Source organism: Culicoides brevitarsis, chromosome 2 (genome assembly GCF_036172545.1).
Source record: "Culicoides brevitarsis isolate CSIRO-B50_1 chromosome 2, AGI_CSIRO_Cbre_v1, whole genome shotgun sequence".
NCBI classification, from domain to species: Eukaryota; Metazoa; Arthropoda; class Insecta; order Diptera; family Ceratopogonidae; genus Culicoides; species Culicoides brevitarsis.
The window spans coordinates 29,919,258-29,934,117 of NC_087086.1; the positions used below are offsets into that span (position 1 = coordinate 29,919,258).

General features: G+C 32.6%; 5 protein-coding genes across 6 annotated transcripts; 2 read left to right on the forward strand and 3 right to left on the reverse strand.

The window, feature by feature from the left end:
- Positions 1 to 2,226: 2,226 nt before the first annotated feature.
- LOC134831200 (RNA polymerase II subunit A C-terminal domain phosphatase) lies at positions 2,227 to 4,551 on the forward strand. The gene is made up of 3 exons (XM_063844864.1): positions 2,227 to 2,435; positions 2,494 to 2,587; positions 2,641 to 4,551. Exons 1-3 carry the CDS (start codon positions 2,227 to 2,229, stop codon positions 4,465 to 4,467), a joined length of 2,130 nt encoding a protein of 709 aa, XP_063700934.1. The 3' UTR covers positions 4,468 to 4,551.
- A 12-nt stretch (positions 4,552 to 4,563) lies between these two features.
- LOC134831201 (small ribosomal subunit protein uS17m) lies at positions 4,564 to 5,172 on the reverse strand. The gene is made up of 2 exons (XM_063844866.1): positions 4,978 to 5,172; positions 4,564 to 4,923 (listed from the first exon to the last, which is right to left on the reverse strand). Exons 1-2 carry the CDS (start codon positions 5,086 to 5,088, stop codon positions 4,564 to 4,566), a joined length of 471 nt encoding a protein of 156 aa, XP_063700936.1. The 5' UTR covers positions 5,089 to 5,172.
- Positions 5,173 to 5,257: 85 nt separating this feature from the next.
- On the forward strand, positions 5,258 to 7,793 carry LOC134830556 (transmembrane protein 11 homolog, mitochondrial). Of its 2 annotated transcripts, none has more exons than XM_063844075.1 (3): positions 5,258 to 5,274; positions 6,193 to 6,523; positions 7,288 to 7,790. In XM_063844075.1, exons 1-3 carry the CDS (start codon positions 5,258 to 5,260, stop codon positions 7,507 to 7,509), a joined length of 570 nt encoding a protein of 189 aa, XP_063700145.1. In that variant the 3' UTR covers positions 7,510 to 7,790. The 2 variants fall into 2 exon arrangements, with proteins under 2 accessions (XP_063700145.1, XP_063700144.1); XM_063844074.1 differs by lacking the exon at positions 5,258 to 5,274 and adding an exon at positions 5,305 to 5,657 and having other exon boundaries at positions 7,288 to 7,793.
- Positions 7,794 to 8,847: 1,054 nt separating this feature from the next.
- Positions 8,848 to 9,476, reverse strand: LOC134828913 (alpha-tocopherol transfer protein-like). The gene is made up of 2 exons (XM_063841904.1): positions 9,095 to 9,476; positions 8,848 to 9,035 (listed from the first exon to the last, which is right to left on the reverse strand). Exons 1-2 carry the CDS (start codon positions 9,474 to 9,476, stop codon positions 8,848 to 8,850), a joined length of 570 nt encoding a protein of 189 aa, XP_063697974.1.
- A 2,485-nt stretch (positions 9,477 to 11,961) lies between these two features.
- On the reverse strand, positions 11,962 to 14,060 carry LOC134828914 (clavesin-2-like). The gene is made up of 5 exons (XM_063841905.1): positions 13,649 to 14,060; positions 13,287 to 13,370; positions 12,423 to 12,569; positions 12,225 to 12,369; positions 11,962 to 12,169 (listed from the first exon to the last, which is right to left on the reverse strand). The coding sequence occupies exons 1-5, from the start codon at positions 14,058 to 14,060 to the stop codon at positions 11,962 to 11,964; spliced, it is 996 nt and encodes a 331-aa protein (XP_063697975.1).
- Between the last annotated feature and the right edge of the window lie 800 nt (positions 14,061 to 14,860).

Genomic DNA, 14,860 nt, shown 5'->3' on the forward strand with positions numbered 1-14,860 from the left:
TTATAACTCAAAACTGCCAAAAAAATAAAACTGAAAAAAAATTTTTTCTTTGACATAGTTTTGTTTTAAAAACTAAATCAAGAGAAAAACTAAATCAAAAACTGTGTCAAAAACTGTGTCAAAGCAATTTTTGTCAAATCTTGCTCCAAATGGATAAAAATTTGTCAGAGGGCTCTAATTTATCATTTTTAATCATTTTATAACTCAAAACTGCCAAAAAATTGAAACTGAAAAAAAAATTTTTTTCTTTGACATAGTTTTGTTTTGAAAACCAAATCAAGAGAAAAACTAAATCAAAAACTGTGTCAAAGCAATTTTTGTCAAATCTTGCTCCAAATGGATAAAAATTTGTCAGAGGGCTCTAATTTATCATTTTTAATCATTTTATAACTCAAAACTGCCAAAAAATTGAAACTGAAAAAAAAATTTTTTCTTTGACATAGTTTTGTTTTGAAAACCAAATCAAGAGAAAAACTAAATCAAAAACTATGTCAAAAACTGTGTCAAAGCAATTTTTGTCAAATCTTGCTCCAAATGGATAAAAATTTGTCAGAGGGCTCTAATTTATCATTTTTAATCATTTTATAACTCAAAACTGCCAAAAAATTGAAACTGAAAAAAAAATTTTTCTTTGACATAGTTTTGTTTTGAAAACCAAATCAAGAGAAAAACTAAATCAAAAACTATGTCAAAAACTGTGTCAAAGCAATTTTTGTCAAATCTTGCTCCAAATGGATAAAAATTTGTCAGAGGGCTCTAATTTATCATTTTTAATCATTTTATAACTCAAAACTGCAAAAAATTGAAACTGAAAAAATTTTTTTTCTTTGACATAGTTTTGTTTTGAAAACCAAATCAAGAGAAAAACTAAATCAAAAACTATGTCAAAAACTGTGTCAAAGCAATTTTTGTCAAATCTTGCTCCAAATGGATAAAAATTTGTCAGAGGGCTCTAATTTATCATTTTTAATCATTTTATAACTTAAAACTGCCAAAAAATTGAAACTGAAAAAAATTTTTTTCTTTGACATAGTTTTGTTTTGAAAACCAAATCAAGAGAAAAACTAAATCAAAAACTATGTCAAAAACTGTGTCAAAGCAATTTTTGTCAAATCTTGCTCCAAATGGATAAAAATTTGTCAGAGGGCTCTAATTTATCATTTTTAATCATTTTATAACTCAAAACTGCCAAAAAATTGAAACTGAAAAAAAAATTTTTCTTTGACATAGTTTTGTTTTGAAAACCAAATCAAGAGAAAAACTAAATCAAAAACTATGTCAAAAACTGTGTCAAAGCAATTTTTGTCAAATCTTGCTCCAAATGGATAAAAATTTGTCAGAGGGCTCTAATTTATCATTTTTAATCATTTTATAACTTAAAACTGCCAAAAAAATGAAACTGAAAAAATTTTTTTTCTTTGACATAGTTTTGTTTTGAAAACCAAATCAAGAGAAAAACTAAATCAAAAACTGTGTCAAAAACTGTGTCAAAAACTGTGTCAAAGCAATTTTTGTCAAATCTTGCTCCAAATGGATAAAAATTTGTCAGAGGGCTCTAATTTATCATTTTTAATTATTTTATAACTTAAAACTGCCGAAAAATTGAAACTGAAAAAAAAATTTTTTTTGACATAGTTTTGTTTTGAAAACCAAATCAAGAGAAAAACTAAATCAAAAACTATGTCAAAAACTGTGTCAAAGCAATTTTTGTCAAATCTTGCTCCAAATGGATAAAAATTTGTCAAAGGACTCTAATTTATCATTTTTAATTATTTTATAACTTAAAACTGCCGAAAAATTGAAACTGAAAAAAAATTTTTTTTGACATAGTTTTGTTTTGAAAACTAAGCTTTATAATTCTGTTTCTTGAAGAATGAGATCTAATAGAAGAAACATGTACATACCTTAGATTTATAAAATATGTTATTTACTGAGATTCATTAGAAAATTTTTGGCAACAATATTTTTTATTGATACAATTTGAGTCTTCTTTTTGAGTAGGATTAGGATAGCTCTTCACTCACAAACTTTTAAGCAATTTTCAGTCAAACCTCTTGAATTTTTTATATTAATTGCTTACTCTACACTTAAAATTATTCAAAATTACTCCATTACTCTGAATAAAATTTCATATGACACTTACTTTTTTTCACAGGGTCCATATTTGAATTAGCGCAGTGGCAAATTTCCACACATTGTTTACCTTCATCCAAAAATTGCCGCAAAATGAGCAAGGAGATCCAAATAATCGCTGCTGAAAAACTCAAAATTAATAAATGGAAGATACGAGAAGGCTCGCAAATATCAAATGGGAATATTGTGTTGCTGTATCATGATCCAGATGATGCCACCAAAGCCGTTAAACGTCTAAAATCCAACAAATGTGGCGTTGTTAAGAAACGCTTGTTCAAGGAAGGCGATGTTGTTGATGCTGGGTGAGATTTTTTCAATGATTTAACTAAATTCCAGTCATTTTAATTAAAAAATTTACAGCGTGGCTATTGTTTCGTTGAGCGAATGCAGTCACACGACAGTTATAAAAGACATGTGCGCCGATTGCGGAGCAGATTTAAGGCATGAGGAAGAGGTAATAACAGATTTTTTGTTAAAAATTCATTAAATTTATAAATTTTTTCATAGGGCAACACCTCCGAAGCATCAGTCCCGATGATTCATTCCGTGCCAGAGCTAAAAGTGACACAGGAACTCGCCGAAAAACTCGGAAAAGCCGATACCGAACGCTTGTTAGGGGATAAAAAGTTGGTTTTATTGGTAGATTTGGATCAAACACTCATCCACACGACAAATGACAACATCCCGAACAACCTGAAGGACGTCTATCATTTCCAACTTTATCCAAATTCGCCGTGGTATCACACGAGACTGCGTCCCGGAGCGTTAAAATTCCTCGCCAACATGCATCCGTTTTATGAATTGCACATTTGCACTTTTGGCGCGAGAAATTACGCTCATATGATTGCTCAATTTCTCGATGAAGACGGAAAATTCTTCTCGCAACGCATTTTATCACGCGATGAGTGTTTTAATTTGACCAGCAAAAAGGATAATTTGAAAGCGCTCTTTCCGTGTGGCGATGCCATGGTTTGTATCATCGACGATCGCGAAGATGTCTGGAATATGGCGACAAATTTGATTCAAGTGAAGCCCTATCACTTCTTCCAACACACGGGAGACATCAATGCGCCGCCCGAATTGTCCAAACACGAGTTGGATGGCACGCAGGGAGTCGATTTCAAGGAAATTTTGAATCAGGCGAGCAAAAAACGGAAGAAACAAGAAGATGAAATGGCTTCGGACAAAAGTGACGGCGAAACATCGAACCAATCGAGTGATGTGGAAGTCGAAATGGTGTCAGAAAAGAAGGATGAAGAAGCAAAGGAAGAGGAAAAAGTTGAAGAAAAACCAAAAGAAGACACAAAAAGTGAAGAAAAAGAAGAAAAACCGGCAGTTGTTGAAAAGGAATCCAAACCCTTATCCGACAACGAGGAAAATTTAATCGAAGTCGAAGATCCCGACGACTATCTCTTGTACCTGGAAATAATTTTGAAGAAAATTCACGCCGCCTTCTACGAAATTTACGACAAAGACGGGTCAATTCCCGACCTAAAAACCCTCATTCCGAACGTGAAAGCTCAAGTCCTGGTCGGAAAAAATCTCGTATTTTCCGGCATCGTCCCGAACCACATCCCGCTCGAACAAAGTCGCCCCTATAAAATCGCCAAAAGTCTCGGAGCCACTGTCATGGAAGGCATTGACGACACAACAACACATCTAGTGGCTGCCTGTTCAGGCACTTTCAAAGTCCACTTGGCCAAAAAAAATCCAAATATAAAACTTGTCGCTCCGGAATGGCTTTGGTCGTGCGCCGAACGCTGGGAATCTGTCGAAGAACAACTTTTCCCCATGCCCAAAATACCGTCAAAGATGCGTCAACCGCCGCCGCATTGCAGTCCCGATCGAAATGACGCAAATTCCTCTGTCGAACCCGCAAAATTCATGGATACGATCAATCCGCTGCTGAGTTTTTCGAATGACGAGCTCGATCAAATGGATAATGAGTTTAACGAATTCTTCGATGGGTCCGAAAGTGACGATTCGGAAGACAACACGATCGACATCGAGAATCCGCCGGAAGAAAAAACGCTCAGCAGGAAGCGGAAACGACTGGAGGAGAAGCCAAATGCATCGGATTTCTTCACGAGACCCGAAGTGAAGAAAATTAACTTGAGCGGCATCGGAAATGACGAGGATTCGAACAGTAGCAAGTCGTCGGAGGAGGATGACGAGTCGCCAAGCGTTAAATTTCGACGGGGAGAGGTCCCCTCAGATGTTGAGGATGGGTCCAGCAGCAAAGGGAGTGACGAGGCGCCTGATGATGTGGATGATGGCGAATGGAATATGATGGGAGCGGCGCTGGAACGTGAATTTCTCGGCTTGGATGAATGATGAAATGGAAGTTTTTGTGTTGTTATCGTCCGTTAAGAATAAAATTTGTCGATTAAATTGATTTTATTTGCCTAGAATAACTAAAAATAACGAAAATTACTTCGCATAAGGATGTTCCTTGCCATCGTCGTGGTATTTGATGTAAGTTGGCTTATCCGTAAAGTCCCGAATGCCTTCCAAACGACCTCTGGGAGGTTGTTTTTCGTAATCATACGCAGTTTCTTTCTTCCCGAAGAGCTTATTTTTCTCTTCGATTTCGTCGCGATACTTGCCGACGACGACTTTCTTGCCTGTGATCGGATCTGTGATGTCTCCCAATGGAAAGACGATTTTTTCGACGGAGTGCGTTATTAATGTCGTCAATTTCTTTGGTAACTCCTTTATTAAGACAATATCACCGGTCTTGCAAATCTTTTGGGGATCATGTGCGAAGATGTATTGATGCTCATTGAAGTACTAAAAAAAAATTTATTAATTTTTTTTGAAAAAAAATTGAATTTCCAACCTTACCATGTTCAAATTCTGATCCAGAACCATCTTTTTCACCTTAATTTTGGCAGCATTCTTTTTGACACAGGGCCAGACTTTGCCCAAAAGCATTGTTGAACGAGTTGCTGCCATTATTTATTGAATTTTCAACGAAAAACAAGTGAAAAAATGGAAATTTATGAGAACAGCACCTCAATGTTGACAAAATTTCAAAGGCATCGGATAGTAAATCGCTCGAAATCCATATCGAAAGTGGTCTAAATGGACATTCGCTGCTCGAAAACATCAGTTAGTCAATAAAATGTCAACAAAAGAAGGGTAAGTACTTGATCATCTCTCAAAAAACTTTAGTAAAAGTCACCGTTCGTCATCAATAAATCGCAAAAATTGGCAATCAGTGTCGCAAAAGTACTTCCCTCGCGGATTCCGGTGCAAATTTTTCACTTTGTCATGCAATATTTGGCCTTTTCTTTCCAAATTCATCATCGCGCGAATCCTCGTTACGATTTTCCCTACAAAAAAAAATTAAATTTAAGACTTTTTCACTTTACTAAATGTTTTGCTTGATGTCTCTCACTCACTTTTCACATATGACACATCAGTGTTCCAGCTACTACTACCAATAATTTCAGTTCAAAAGTAAAGTTAATCGAAAGCAACGACTATAGAATGTCCTTTGATCTCAATTTAAGCCCAATTGAGTAAGTAAAGTTGGTTCTTTTCACACAAACACACACATTTTGCCACACACAAGAAGCCACGAAAACTGTGTCATCACCTTCGTAGTAATAAAATGCATAATTCAACTGCTTTCTCTGTTAGTGCCGTAGTAGCCGATTATGTAATATCAAATATTTTTGTTCAAGTAGTTGTTGCTGTCATTCTTTTTTTCTCCATTTTTTGTCATCTTTCATTTTTTTAGTGACAACTTTTATGATTTTCGACCAAAAAACGCCAAATTTTTGCTGAAAAAATGAACTCGCGAGAGCACGGAGAGACCTTTCTCACCTTCCGCGTTCATAATAAATTTCCTCGAATTCCTACCTTGACCTTGAATTTGACTGTCGTACCGCTGTCTATAGGTTTATTGCATTTACTTACTTTAGATATCAGAAAGCATTCCACGTTGTATGATTATCAAGCGTTAATTGTAGCTGTTGTTAGCGATGCACGGCCAATTGCAAAAGGTCAAAGTTCAGATTTTAATTTTTTTTTTTGCGTTTTCCGTCTTTTTAGAGAACTCAAGTCTCCGTCGTACGTGATCCGGGAGGTGTACGAGGACCAAGATTCCTACGAAAAGTTCATTGCGGAGCTGGATAAGGCACTGGACGAGCATTATGAGACAATAATAATTGAGCCTGCTAAAGTCGGGGATGAGACAAGTAGATGGATTCGTGTCGGGAATTGTCTGCACAAGACGGCGATGTTGTCGGGACTCGCATCTGTTGCTTCGGGCATCATTTGGCCCAAGAATCTACACAGCATGTGTGCGTGCGCTGCCATATCAACGTTTTGCTCAAGCATTTACTGGATTTCGTGGAGTTATGATCCGTGTGTGAAGTATCAGGTGAGGGTTTTTTTCACTTTGGGTCGGTTTAAATTTATCAAAAAATTTTTGTCTTACGATTTTTGTCAGTTTTGAAAATTTTTTCATGAAAAATGACTAAATTTAAACAATTTTTGACAATTTTAATTTTTTAAAACCATTTTTTTAAGATTTGCTAATTTAAGATTGATTTCAGAACAGTTTTAGTTCAAATTTTTTTTTATAAAAAATCATAAAAGTCGAAAAATTTTATAAAAAATAATTTTAAAAAATTACATTTATGTCAAAATATTAATTTTGGTAAAATTTTTTTTAAAAAATTGAAGGTTGTCAAAAAATTTTCAAGTTTTTTTTTCAAACTTCTGAAAAAAATCTCAAAAAAAAAATTATTAGGTATTTAAATTTCTAAATTTAAAAAAAAAATATTTTTTTCTTTGAAAATTCTTAAAAAATCTCATAAAATATTTATTTTTAATAAAAAATTAAAAAAAATTAAGTTCCAAAATAATTCTTAAAAATTTTTAAAAATTTATTCATTTTTGTTCAAAAGTTTTAAAATAATTGAAGGTTTTTAATAAAAATTCTTCAAAATTTTTTTATAATATTATAAAAAATATTTATTTAAGAATATTTATTGAATTTTAGTGCAATTTTCAACTTTTTCCCTAAGCGCTTAATTATTTAAATAATTTTTCAAATGAATCAAGAGACAAAAATTAAAAAATAAATTTGAATCGACTTAAAATTTCAACAAAAACTTATTCCAAATATTTTTTTCATTCCAGATCGAAACGAATCCTCAAATTTTAAAGAACAAAATTCCAAATTTCAGTGATTTTTCGTCGCCCGTCGTGTTAAAGTATAAGGACAATAGTATAGCTAAATATATTCATCGGAGTTGTTGCTTCCTCGCTGTCTCTCTGTGTCTATTTCGGGTCTACCAAATTTTCCGCGGGAACAATATTAGCATTAGAATGGAGAACTTGGCAGTTGTTGAGAATTTTTGAACTGTTCACCGGTTTTTTTCTCATCCATTCAGATAAAAATCACACTCACAAACCCACACTCTCGAACACCTTTGTTGGCTATTGATTAAGGAAAAAAATTTCAAAAAAAGCACGTCACCAAAACCGAAAGAGAATCAAAAAAAGCTTTACTGTTATTGCTGATATGGAATGAAGAACGAAAAGAACTGCAAACAGTGCATTTAACAAACAAACAAAAAAGGAGCGTACTTCTAGTGAATTGAATCAGTTTTAAATTATATAGTTTATTAGAGTTAATGATGAAGAGAAAAAAAAATAATAAAAAAATGTATAAAAGATGAATTTAATCGATTTCCAACTTTCTAAAGCTTCCGGTAAGAGTCGCGCCTTGAATGACAGATTCGCAGTTTTTGCTTTTTTCGACGGATTTGGAGCTGTTGCTGGAAATGATGCCTCGCGTGCTGAGAATTTGCATTTTGTCGAGACTTAGAAGGCGATCGCGGTTCGCCAGGAGCTCCTGTTTCCATAAATCGATCATTGTGCTGAAATAAAAACAATTTTTTTTAATGATTTGAGCTTTAAAAAGGTAATTTTTTCGTCAAAATTTGTTAAGTGAATTCGTTAAAATTGAATTTTTGGACTGAAATGAGCCCCAAAAATTAAATTTAGAAGGAAAAATGAAGAAAAAATTTTTTTTCAAAATTGACTTTTTGAGTTAAAATTGTCCTTAAAAGCGATTAAATCTGAATTTTTGATCAAAAAATTTAAGAATTTTAAGTGATTTCTGAATTAAAAATTGAATATTTTCTACAAAATTTGTAAAAAAACATATTTTTAAATAAATTTAAATTAATTTTCAATCAAAAATATTAAAGCTTAAAATTTTAAAAATATTTTTAGGCTGTAAATCGAGCCTACATGAACAAATTTTTCATCAAAACCGTAAAAAATTAATTTAAAAATGAATTTATGACCGTAAATTTTTAATTTAATTTAATGAAAAATTTAATGCCTCATCAAAAATTAATGACTTAGACCTTAAAAAATAATATTTTCATCAAAAATAATTTTTTTAATGTCAAAAATGATACAAACCTCATTGGAATTGTGCCTCCCATCTCCGCAGGTAACGTTTTAACATCAAAACCCTTAACAAAATCCTTCTCATTCACGTACACATTGAGCCTTTTCTTGATTTTATCTGAAACCATTCCCTTCGCATGATCAATAATGTACTTAACAGCAGAAAAAACGTTGTAAATGTGAATTTCCTTGTGTCTCATTGGAAGAGATCGTTCACCCCATTTAATGATACGAAGAAAATCTACAAAAATTTTTTTTAACAAATTTTTAATGATTTTAGGTTAAATTATCAATTTTACCTGTAATATTGAACATTGCCACATGTTTTGGTCCAACAGACCCAAAGTCACCAACATGCACAAATCCCAGCACCTGATCCGCCTCATTCTCTACCAGCGTTTCATACGTCATGAAATGCGTTTTAACCAAATCCTCGCTGTTACAACGATCAATATCGAAGTTGCCTTCAAAAAAAAATGCAATTAATTTCGAAAGACTGAAAAAAAAGTGAAAAATTAATTACTTGCTGTCGAAATAATCACTCGACGTCCCTTTTCATCGCGAATTGGCGAAACAAACATGTATCCTTGGTTCACGAGATGCTGCAAATTCGGCGATAAAAAGTCCAGCGCAGTAACGTAATTGCACAAAACACGCCTCAGATTCAAATATTTCAAAAGTTGCTGTTGCGCCATCAAAATGCTATATTTTTTCGTTCTCAAAAATCGCAGCAAGAAACTTTCGTCGTCTCGAACATTTTTCACGTCTTTATTCTGTTTGAGCCATTCGCGCATTTGACGCAGTGACTCTTCACGTGTCGCTTCTGTCTCCCGTAGCTCATCGCGAGCGATTTTTGCGAGCTTTTTCATCGCTGGATGATCGAGCGCGACATTATTATTGTCCATTTTTCGAAATTCTTGCTGTTGAACGACCGACTTGGCGCACCATCGAACGACGACTGACCAACAACTTTTTGTCTAAAAGTAAAAATCGACGAAAAAAAAAGTTCATGCTAAAGAATTATGTAAAAGTGCGGGTTTTGCAAAAGAAAATAACGAGAGTTAACTGGTTTTCGTGTTGAACACAAGTCGTCGTGCAGTGCAATAAGTATCTATGTTACTGGGGTAGGTTATGTCTCCAATGCATTTTTAGACAACAATTTTTGCACACACATATATGCAATGTAGAAATTTCTGCAGAAAACGAGTTCTCTAATATAGTAAACACGTTTCGTCGTAAGTGTTTGCTGTTTACAACGAAAAAAAGTTGAAGAAAAAGTGCAAGTAAACTCTCGTTGCTGAATGAAGTGATGTAAGAGCCATTTACATTGCTACATTATTTCAAGCAGCGAATTTTTGGAGTTTGAAAGGTAATTACAAAAAGAAGTAATTTTGAATGAAGAAAGAAAAATTTAATTGTAATGAAGGTCGTTAAGTTAAACAATTTTTGCTCATCATCATCAAAATGCATGGTTGGCATGATAAATGACTGAGCGAGTTCAATGTGGGCTAAATAACTAAAAATAATGAATGTGGAGCATGGACTTGGGTAATGACAAAAGCGAATTAGGTACGGTGCAAATATTTACTTCTTTTTAGTTTAATTTCATTTTTTGTTTAAAATTTTAAATGCATTTCAAACAAAATTATTAAATTTGCTCCAAATTGGTGTCTGATGTCCCTTGATACAAAGAGGTTGATAGTTTATTACAAAGTAGGCGTTTCGTTTATTATTTCATTGGTAAGTTATTGATTCAGGTAAGTTTCGAACTGGTTAACTATCAAGAACTCAATTATTCATGGTAATTATTACTTTTAGATTAGAACTACATACTTTCAGGAACACCTGTTTTCAACTTTCGAAATGAAAGCAATGGATGTCGATGGTATACTTATAAACGTAACTACTACTATTAATATAGGACGAGAAGAGCAGCCCTTTAAAAAAATTAAAAGCATGTGAAAGAAGCTTCTTCTTCTTCATCATAAATACTTTAATGTGTAAAATGAACAAGGCTTAGCAAAACAAGACAAACAATTAAAAACGTTAACATAAACCTAATAAAAGAGTGGATTATTTGACTGGAATTGAACTGCCAAACATAGAAGAATGAAAATATAACAGTGCGTATCAAAAAAGAGAAATCTCGTGCTTTAGTGTTCAGAAAGGAAATGGAGGAGTAAGCTGACATGGTTAGTAGACTGCTGTCTTTCGCAATTTTCATTCTCACAATTTACAACAGATTATGGGACCAGCACGCTTCTACTGCGCTATGAATTGAAATAAATCGAATATGAGATATTGTTGAAGCAAACACTACATACAAAGCTCATTTATCTCAGACACTTGCGAGACATATTTAATTATATTAAAATTCAAATTCCGACGATTCTTTTGACATTCCAATACAAGATTCTTCAAATATTTCCCTGAATAATAAATTGAAAGAGCACAATAAGAATGACCTAAGAATCTTATCAACTGATGAAAAAAATAAAATCTTTGTCTTGAATCGATCTTTTGAGATTTTAGATGCTTATGAAAAATTTGCAAGACTCTACCATGAAGTACATTATATTGATTAGTACAAAATTATTATTATATTAAATTATTAATTAAAAAAAAATTATTTTGTCAAGCTACAATATAGATGAAACGCGCTTAAGTCAACGCTCAACCCAATGTTAACAAAAATTAAATTTTCAATTATTTTACTTTACTGTATCAATATCACAAAATATCACACCGGTAAAGATCTCCTCTCCTCCGCAAAGTTCAAATACGACTAAAGCTAAAATTGAAGACGTTTCTAACAGCAAAATTTTTTTGTTCTTTCAGGAACTAATATTCACTAAACTTTAAGTACTTCAGTAAATCTCTCTTATAATAAAATCTACTTTGCATATTCAATATTCATTATTATTTAACGTTTTTGTTCAATTTTTTTTGTCGTGTCTGGCAAAATGTAAATGACCTTGCAAATCATTTTCAATTCTTGTAAAAAAAAAACTTGTATTAAAATTGTTAATTGAGTTGCAATCACATCGTTTTAAGGAGCTTTAGGGTAAAAACAAAATAATTATTAATTAATATAATTTTACAAAACAGGTAAATTTTTTTATACATAATTTTTTGTGATGTAAATTATTATATTTTTTACGGACTCACGTGTGAATGAATTATTTAAACGATGACCATGACATTCGTTATTACTCGTACCACGTAAGAGAGTTCACTTGACGACTTTTTTTGCGTATACAGGAAAAATTACCTTTTATTGTAACTTATTGCTTTTTTTGACAATGAAGGTCTTCCTCAATCTTGCGCTTTTGTTGAAGTAAAGAATGAGTTTTTTTCTTTGCACACAACCAATATATTTAAAATTGTTTCTTAATCTAACTCCAGTTTCCTAAAATTACCAATCACAGAATCAGCAAAAAGTTTCTTGTTGCCTTTGTGTCCTTGATCGTGGCGACGCCCTATGATGCCACGATCGTCAATGATCTTCATGCGATCCAAGGCCATTATTTCGTCGCGTTTCATTGCGAGTTCTTCACGCCATAGTTGGATCATTTCTTGAATTGTGTACTTCGAACCCCTTTTTAAATATTTTTTTATTAAAAATTGGTTCGAAAAAGAAGAAGATTTTTTACCCCATTTCAACTGGAAGTATTTCAGGTGAGAATTTCTTCTTTAAGTCATCAGGATTTGCGTGCACCTGAAGTCTTTCTTGCATCTTTTTACTCGTTCTACTTTTGCCAACGTCAATAATCCATTTGACACCGGCACCAACATTAACTGCCAAAAAAATTTCTTAGATTTTAAACCAAAAAAAACAAGAATTTTCTCACCAAGATGAATTTCCTTATGTCGCATCGGTACACTTTGCTCAGCCCATTTCAAAATTCTGCTGAATTCCGTCGGATTCCACATCGTAACATGACTGACAGACAACCCGTTAAAGTCACCAATGTGCGTGAAGCCCAATATTTGATTAGCTAATAAAAATAAAGCAGATGTGACGAAAAAAAATGAACGGTTTAACAACGCACAGTATATGATTATCTTGATATATTTGACCAATATAACGAAGTTTTGGAGATGTTTCACAAACACTCGAGTGAATTAATTAACGAATCCCCAAAAATCGGTGGTTGTGAAAAATTTTTTTGGTCTGTAAGGGCGATACAATTATCAAAAATGTTTTCGGTTTCCTGATTTCTTGTTTTTTGAGAAATTCTCAGGAATGATGTTTAATAAAAATTAAAGGAAAAATTTAATTTTTTACACTTTTAAAAAAAAAAAAATCAAAATTTCAGTTTAAAATCATATTTAAGTTCATTTTTAATTTTTTCAGAGCAAAATATGAATTTCGTTGAAGAAAAATTTATTCCTTTTAATTTTCAAAATTACAAAAATTTCCAAATTCTGAAGAATTATAGAAAATTAAAAGGAATAATTTTTTTTTAAACGAAATTCAAAATTTGCACTAAAAAAGTTACTAAAAATTGAAAAATTTTCTTGAAAATTTTTTAAAAAAATGAAGAATTTTAAACTAAATTTTTTTTAAAGTGTAAAAAATTAAATTTTTCCTTTAATTTTTTATTAAACATCAGTAATCTTTTTGACACTTATTTCTTTTAATTATTTTAAAAATTTATTAAATCGAAAACATTTTTGATTTTTGTATCGGCCTAAGTTGTTAAACTACTCACTTGGTTCACAAAGAAGTGTTTCGTATGTCAAAAAATGAACCTTTGCCATGTCTGATGAAGTGTATTTGTGGGCGTTAAAGTTTTCTGTAAAAGTAAAATTTGTAAAACTTCCAATTAAATTCGTTTTCATCAAAATTGGTCTTAAAAAGTGAATTCAGCAGTCAAAAAATTTAATTCAGCACTTGAAATGTGAGAAAAAACGGTTCAGTAGAACAGAAATGTGAACCTTCAAGACTTAAAAAGAGATCATTTCCAGACTTTTAGTTGATTTTTAGTTCAAATCTGATAATTTTTTGAACCAACATTTCACAAAAAACTGTTTTTCAACTAAAAACTGCACTAAAACCATTCTTTAAACTCACTTGCAATCCCAATTATGACTCGTCTCCCATTTTTATCTCGACACGGCGACGGAAACATGTATCCTTCGTTAATAATTTCATTCAAACTGGGCGACAAAAAGTCCAAATGCGCCGTCAGATGAGGCAACGTCTTTTTCAGATTCAAATATTTCAACAACATTTGTTCCGCCAACGGAACATTGAATTTTTTCACCCTTAAAAACCGCAGAAGAAAATTCTCATCTGTCTGAACATCTTCGATATCCGGATTATTTTTGATCCAAGCCGTCATTTGACTCAAACCGACTTTTTTGGCATCTTCCGTCTCACGTAACTCCTTCCGCGCGGCTTTTGCTGCCGTTTGCGCCACTGTCACGTCACTCGAACCCATCGACGGCACTTGCTTCGTGCTAATCAAATTAATCAAAGGCATTTTTTTCGTAAAAATTTTTTGTCCGAGGCACGTCTTTCGAACATCACAACGCGGCACCAACTGATTCGCTTGTGCAAACATCAACAAAAAATTCACGTAACTTCCACTAAAAAGATTTGTTTTTCTTTGATGAGCACACGAAACACTCAAAAAATACATTGTTTCGTTAACGACCGAAGACGCAGCAGGTAGAAGTCGAATTTTTACAACAAAATTTCGGTTAAATGCACTTTAAGGGGATCGAAAAAAAACGAGTTATCCACTTGAGACTCACAGCAGTTGTTAATCGTGAATTAATCGACAATTACATAACTTGAGCATCCACGAACGTTGAACTTGATTTATTTTTTTGAATTTTTAACAAATGATGGAATTACGTTCAAGGTCAACACCAAATGAAACACGAGAAATATTTGAAATAATTCATTTTTTTTATTATTTGAAGTCAAAATCTGTTTAGAATACGTTTCGCACCTCTTCTCTCGTCACTAACGAAACTAATAAACTAAAGAAAAGAGACGAACTTTGCTAACGAGTAACATGTCAATCATTATTTGATTAAATATTTGATTTTTTGTTATCATATTTCACCGTTTTTCGACTAAAAATCTAACAACTAACAGTTTTCGGGACAAATTTAATTGAAAAATAACGAAAAATCACATAACGCCTGGTACTTTGTAAGAAATTGACTAAAAACTGCCCTGTAACTTGTCACTTTGCTCTAAAAAAATTAACGAGAATCTATTTTTTTGATCCGTATGCGCCCAAAAAGAGGCATTTTCTCTATTTTTCCTACG

Excerpts from the sequence above, each read along its gene's own strand:
- LOC134830556 (XM_063844074.1), top strand. The coding sequence starts at position 5,626 with ATGTCCTTTGATCTCAATTTAAGCCCAATTGA. Across the intron at positions 5,658-6,192 it reads CTCAATTTAAGCCCAATTGA|AGAACTCAAGTCTCCGTCGT; the intron begins GTAAGTAAAGTT and ends CCGTCTTTTTAG. Across the intron at positions 6,524-7,287 it reads ATCCGTGTGTGAAGTATCAG|ATCGAAACGAATCCTCAAAT; the intron begins GTGAGGGTTTTT and ends TTTTCATTCCAG.
- LOC134831200 (XM_063844864.1), top strand. The coding sequence starts at position 2,227 with ATGAGCAAGGAGATCCAAATAATCGCTGCTGAAAAACTCAAAATTAAT. Across the intron at positions 2,436-2,493 it reads GGCGATGTTGTTGATGCTGG|CGTGGCTATTGTTTCGTTGA; the intron begins GTGAGATTTTTT and ends AAAAATTTACAG. Across the intron at positions 2,588-2,640 it reads ATTTAAGGCATGAGGAAGAG|GGCAACACCTCCGAAGCATC; the intron begins GTAATAACAGAT and ends ATTTTTTCATAG.
- LOC134828913 (XM_063841904.1), bottom strand. The coding sequence starts at position 9,476 with ATGGACAATAATAATGTCGCGCTCGATCATCCAGCGATGAAAAAGCTC. Across the intron at positions 9,036-9,094 it reads AGTGATTATTTCGACAGCAA|GCAACTTCGATATTGATCGT; the intron begins GTAATTAATTTT and ends TTTTTTTTGAAG.
- LOC134831201 (XM_063844866.1), bottom strand. The coding sequence starts at position 5,088 with ATGGCAGCAACTCGTTCAACAATGCTTTTGGGCAAAGTCTGGCCCTGT. Across the intron at positions 4,924-4,977 it reads TGGATCAGAATTTGAACATG|TACTTCAATGAGCATCAATA; the intron begins GTAAGGTTGGAA and ends ATTTTTTTTTAG.
- LOC134828914 (XM_063841905.1), bottom strand. The coding sequence starts at position 14,060 with ATGCCTTTGATTAATTTGATTAGCACGAAGCAAGTGCCGTCGATGGGT. Across the intron at positions 12,570-13,286 it reads AACACTTCTTTGTGAACCAA|CTAATCAAATATTGGGCTTC; the intron begins GTGAGTAGTTTA and ends TATTTTTATTAG. Across the intron at positions 12,170-12,224 it reads ATACTTCCAGTTGAAATGGG|GGGTTCGAAGTACACAATTC; the intron begins GTAAAAAATCTT and ends ATATTTAAAAAG.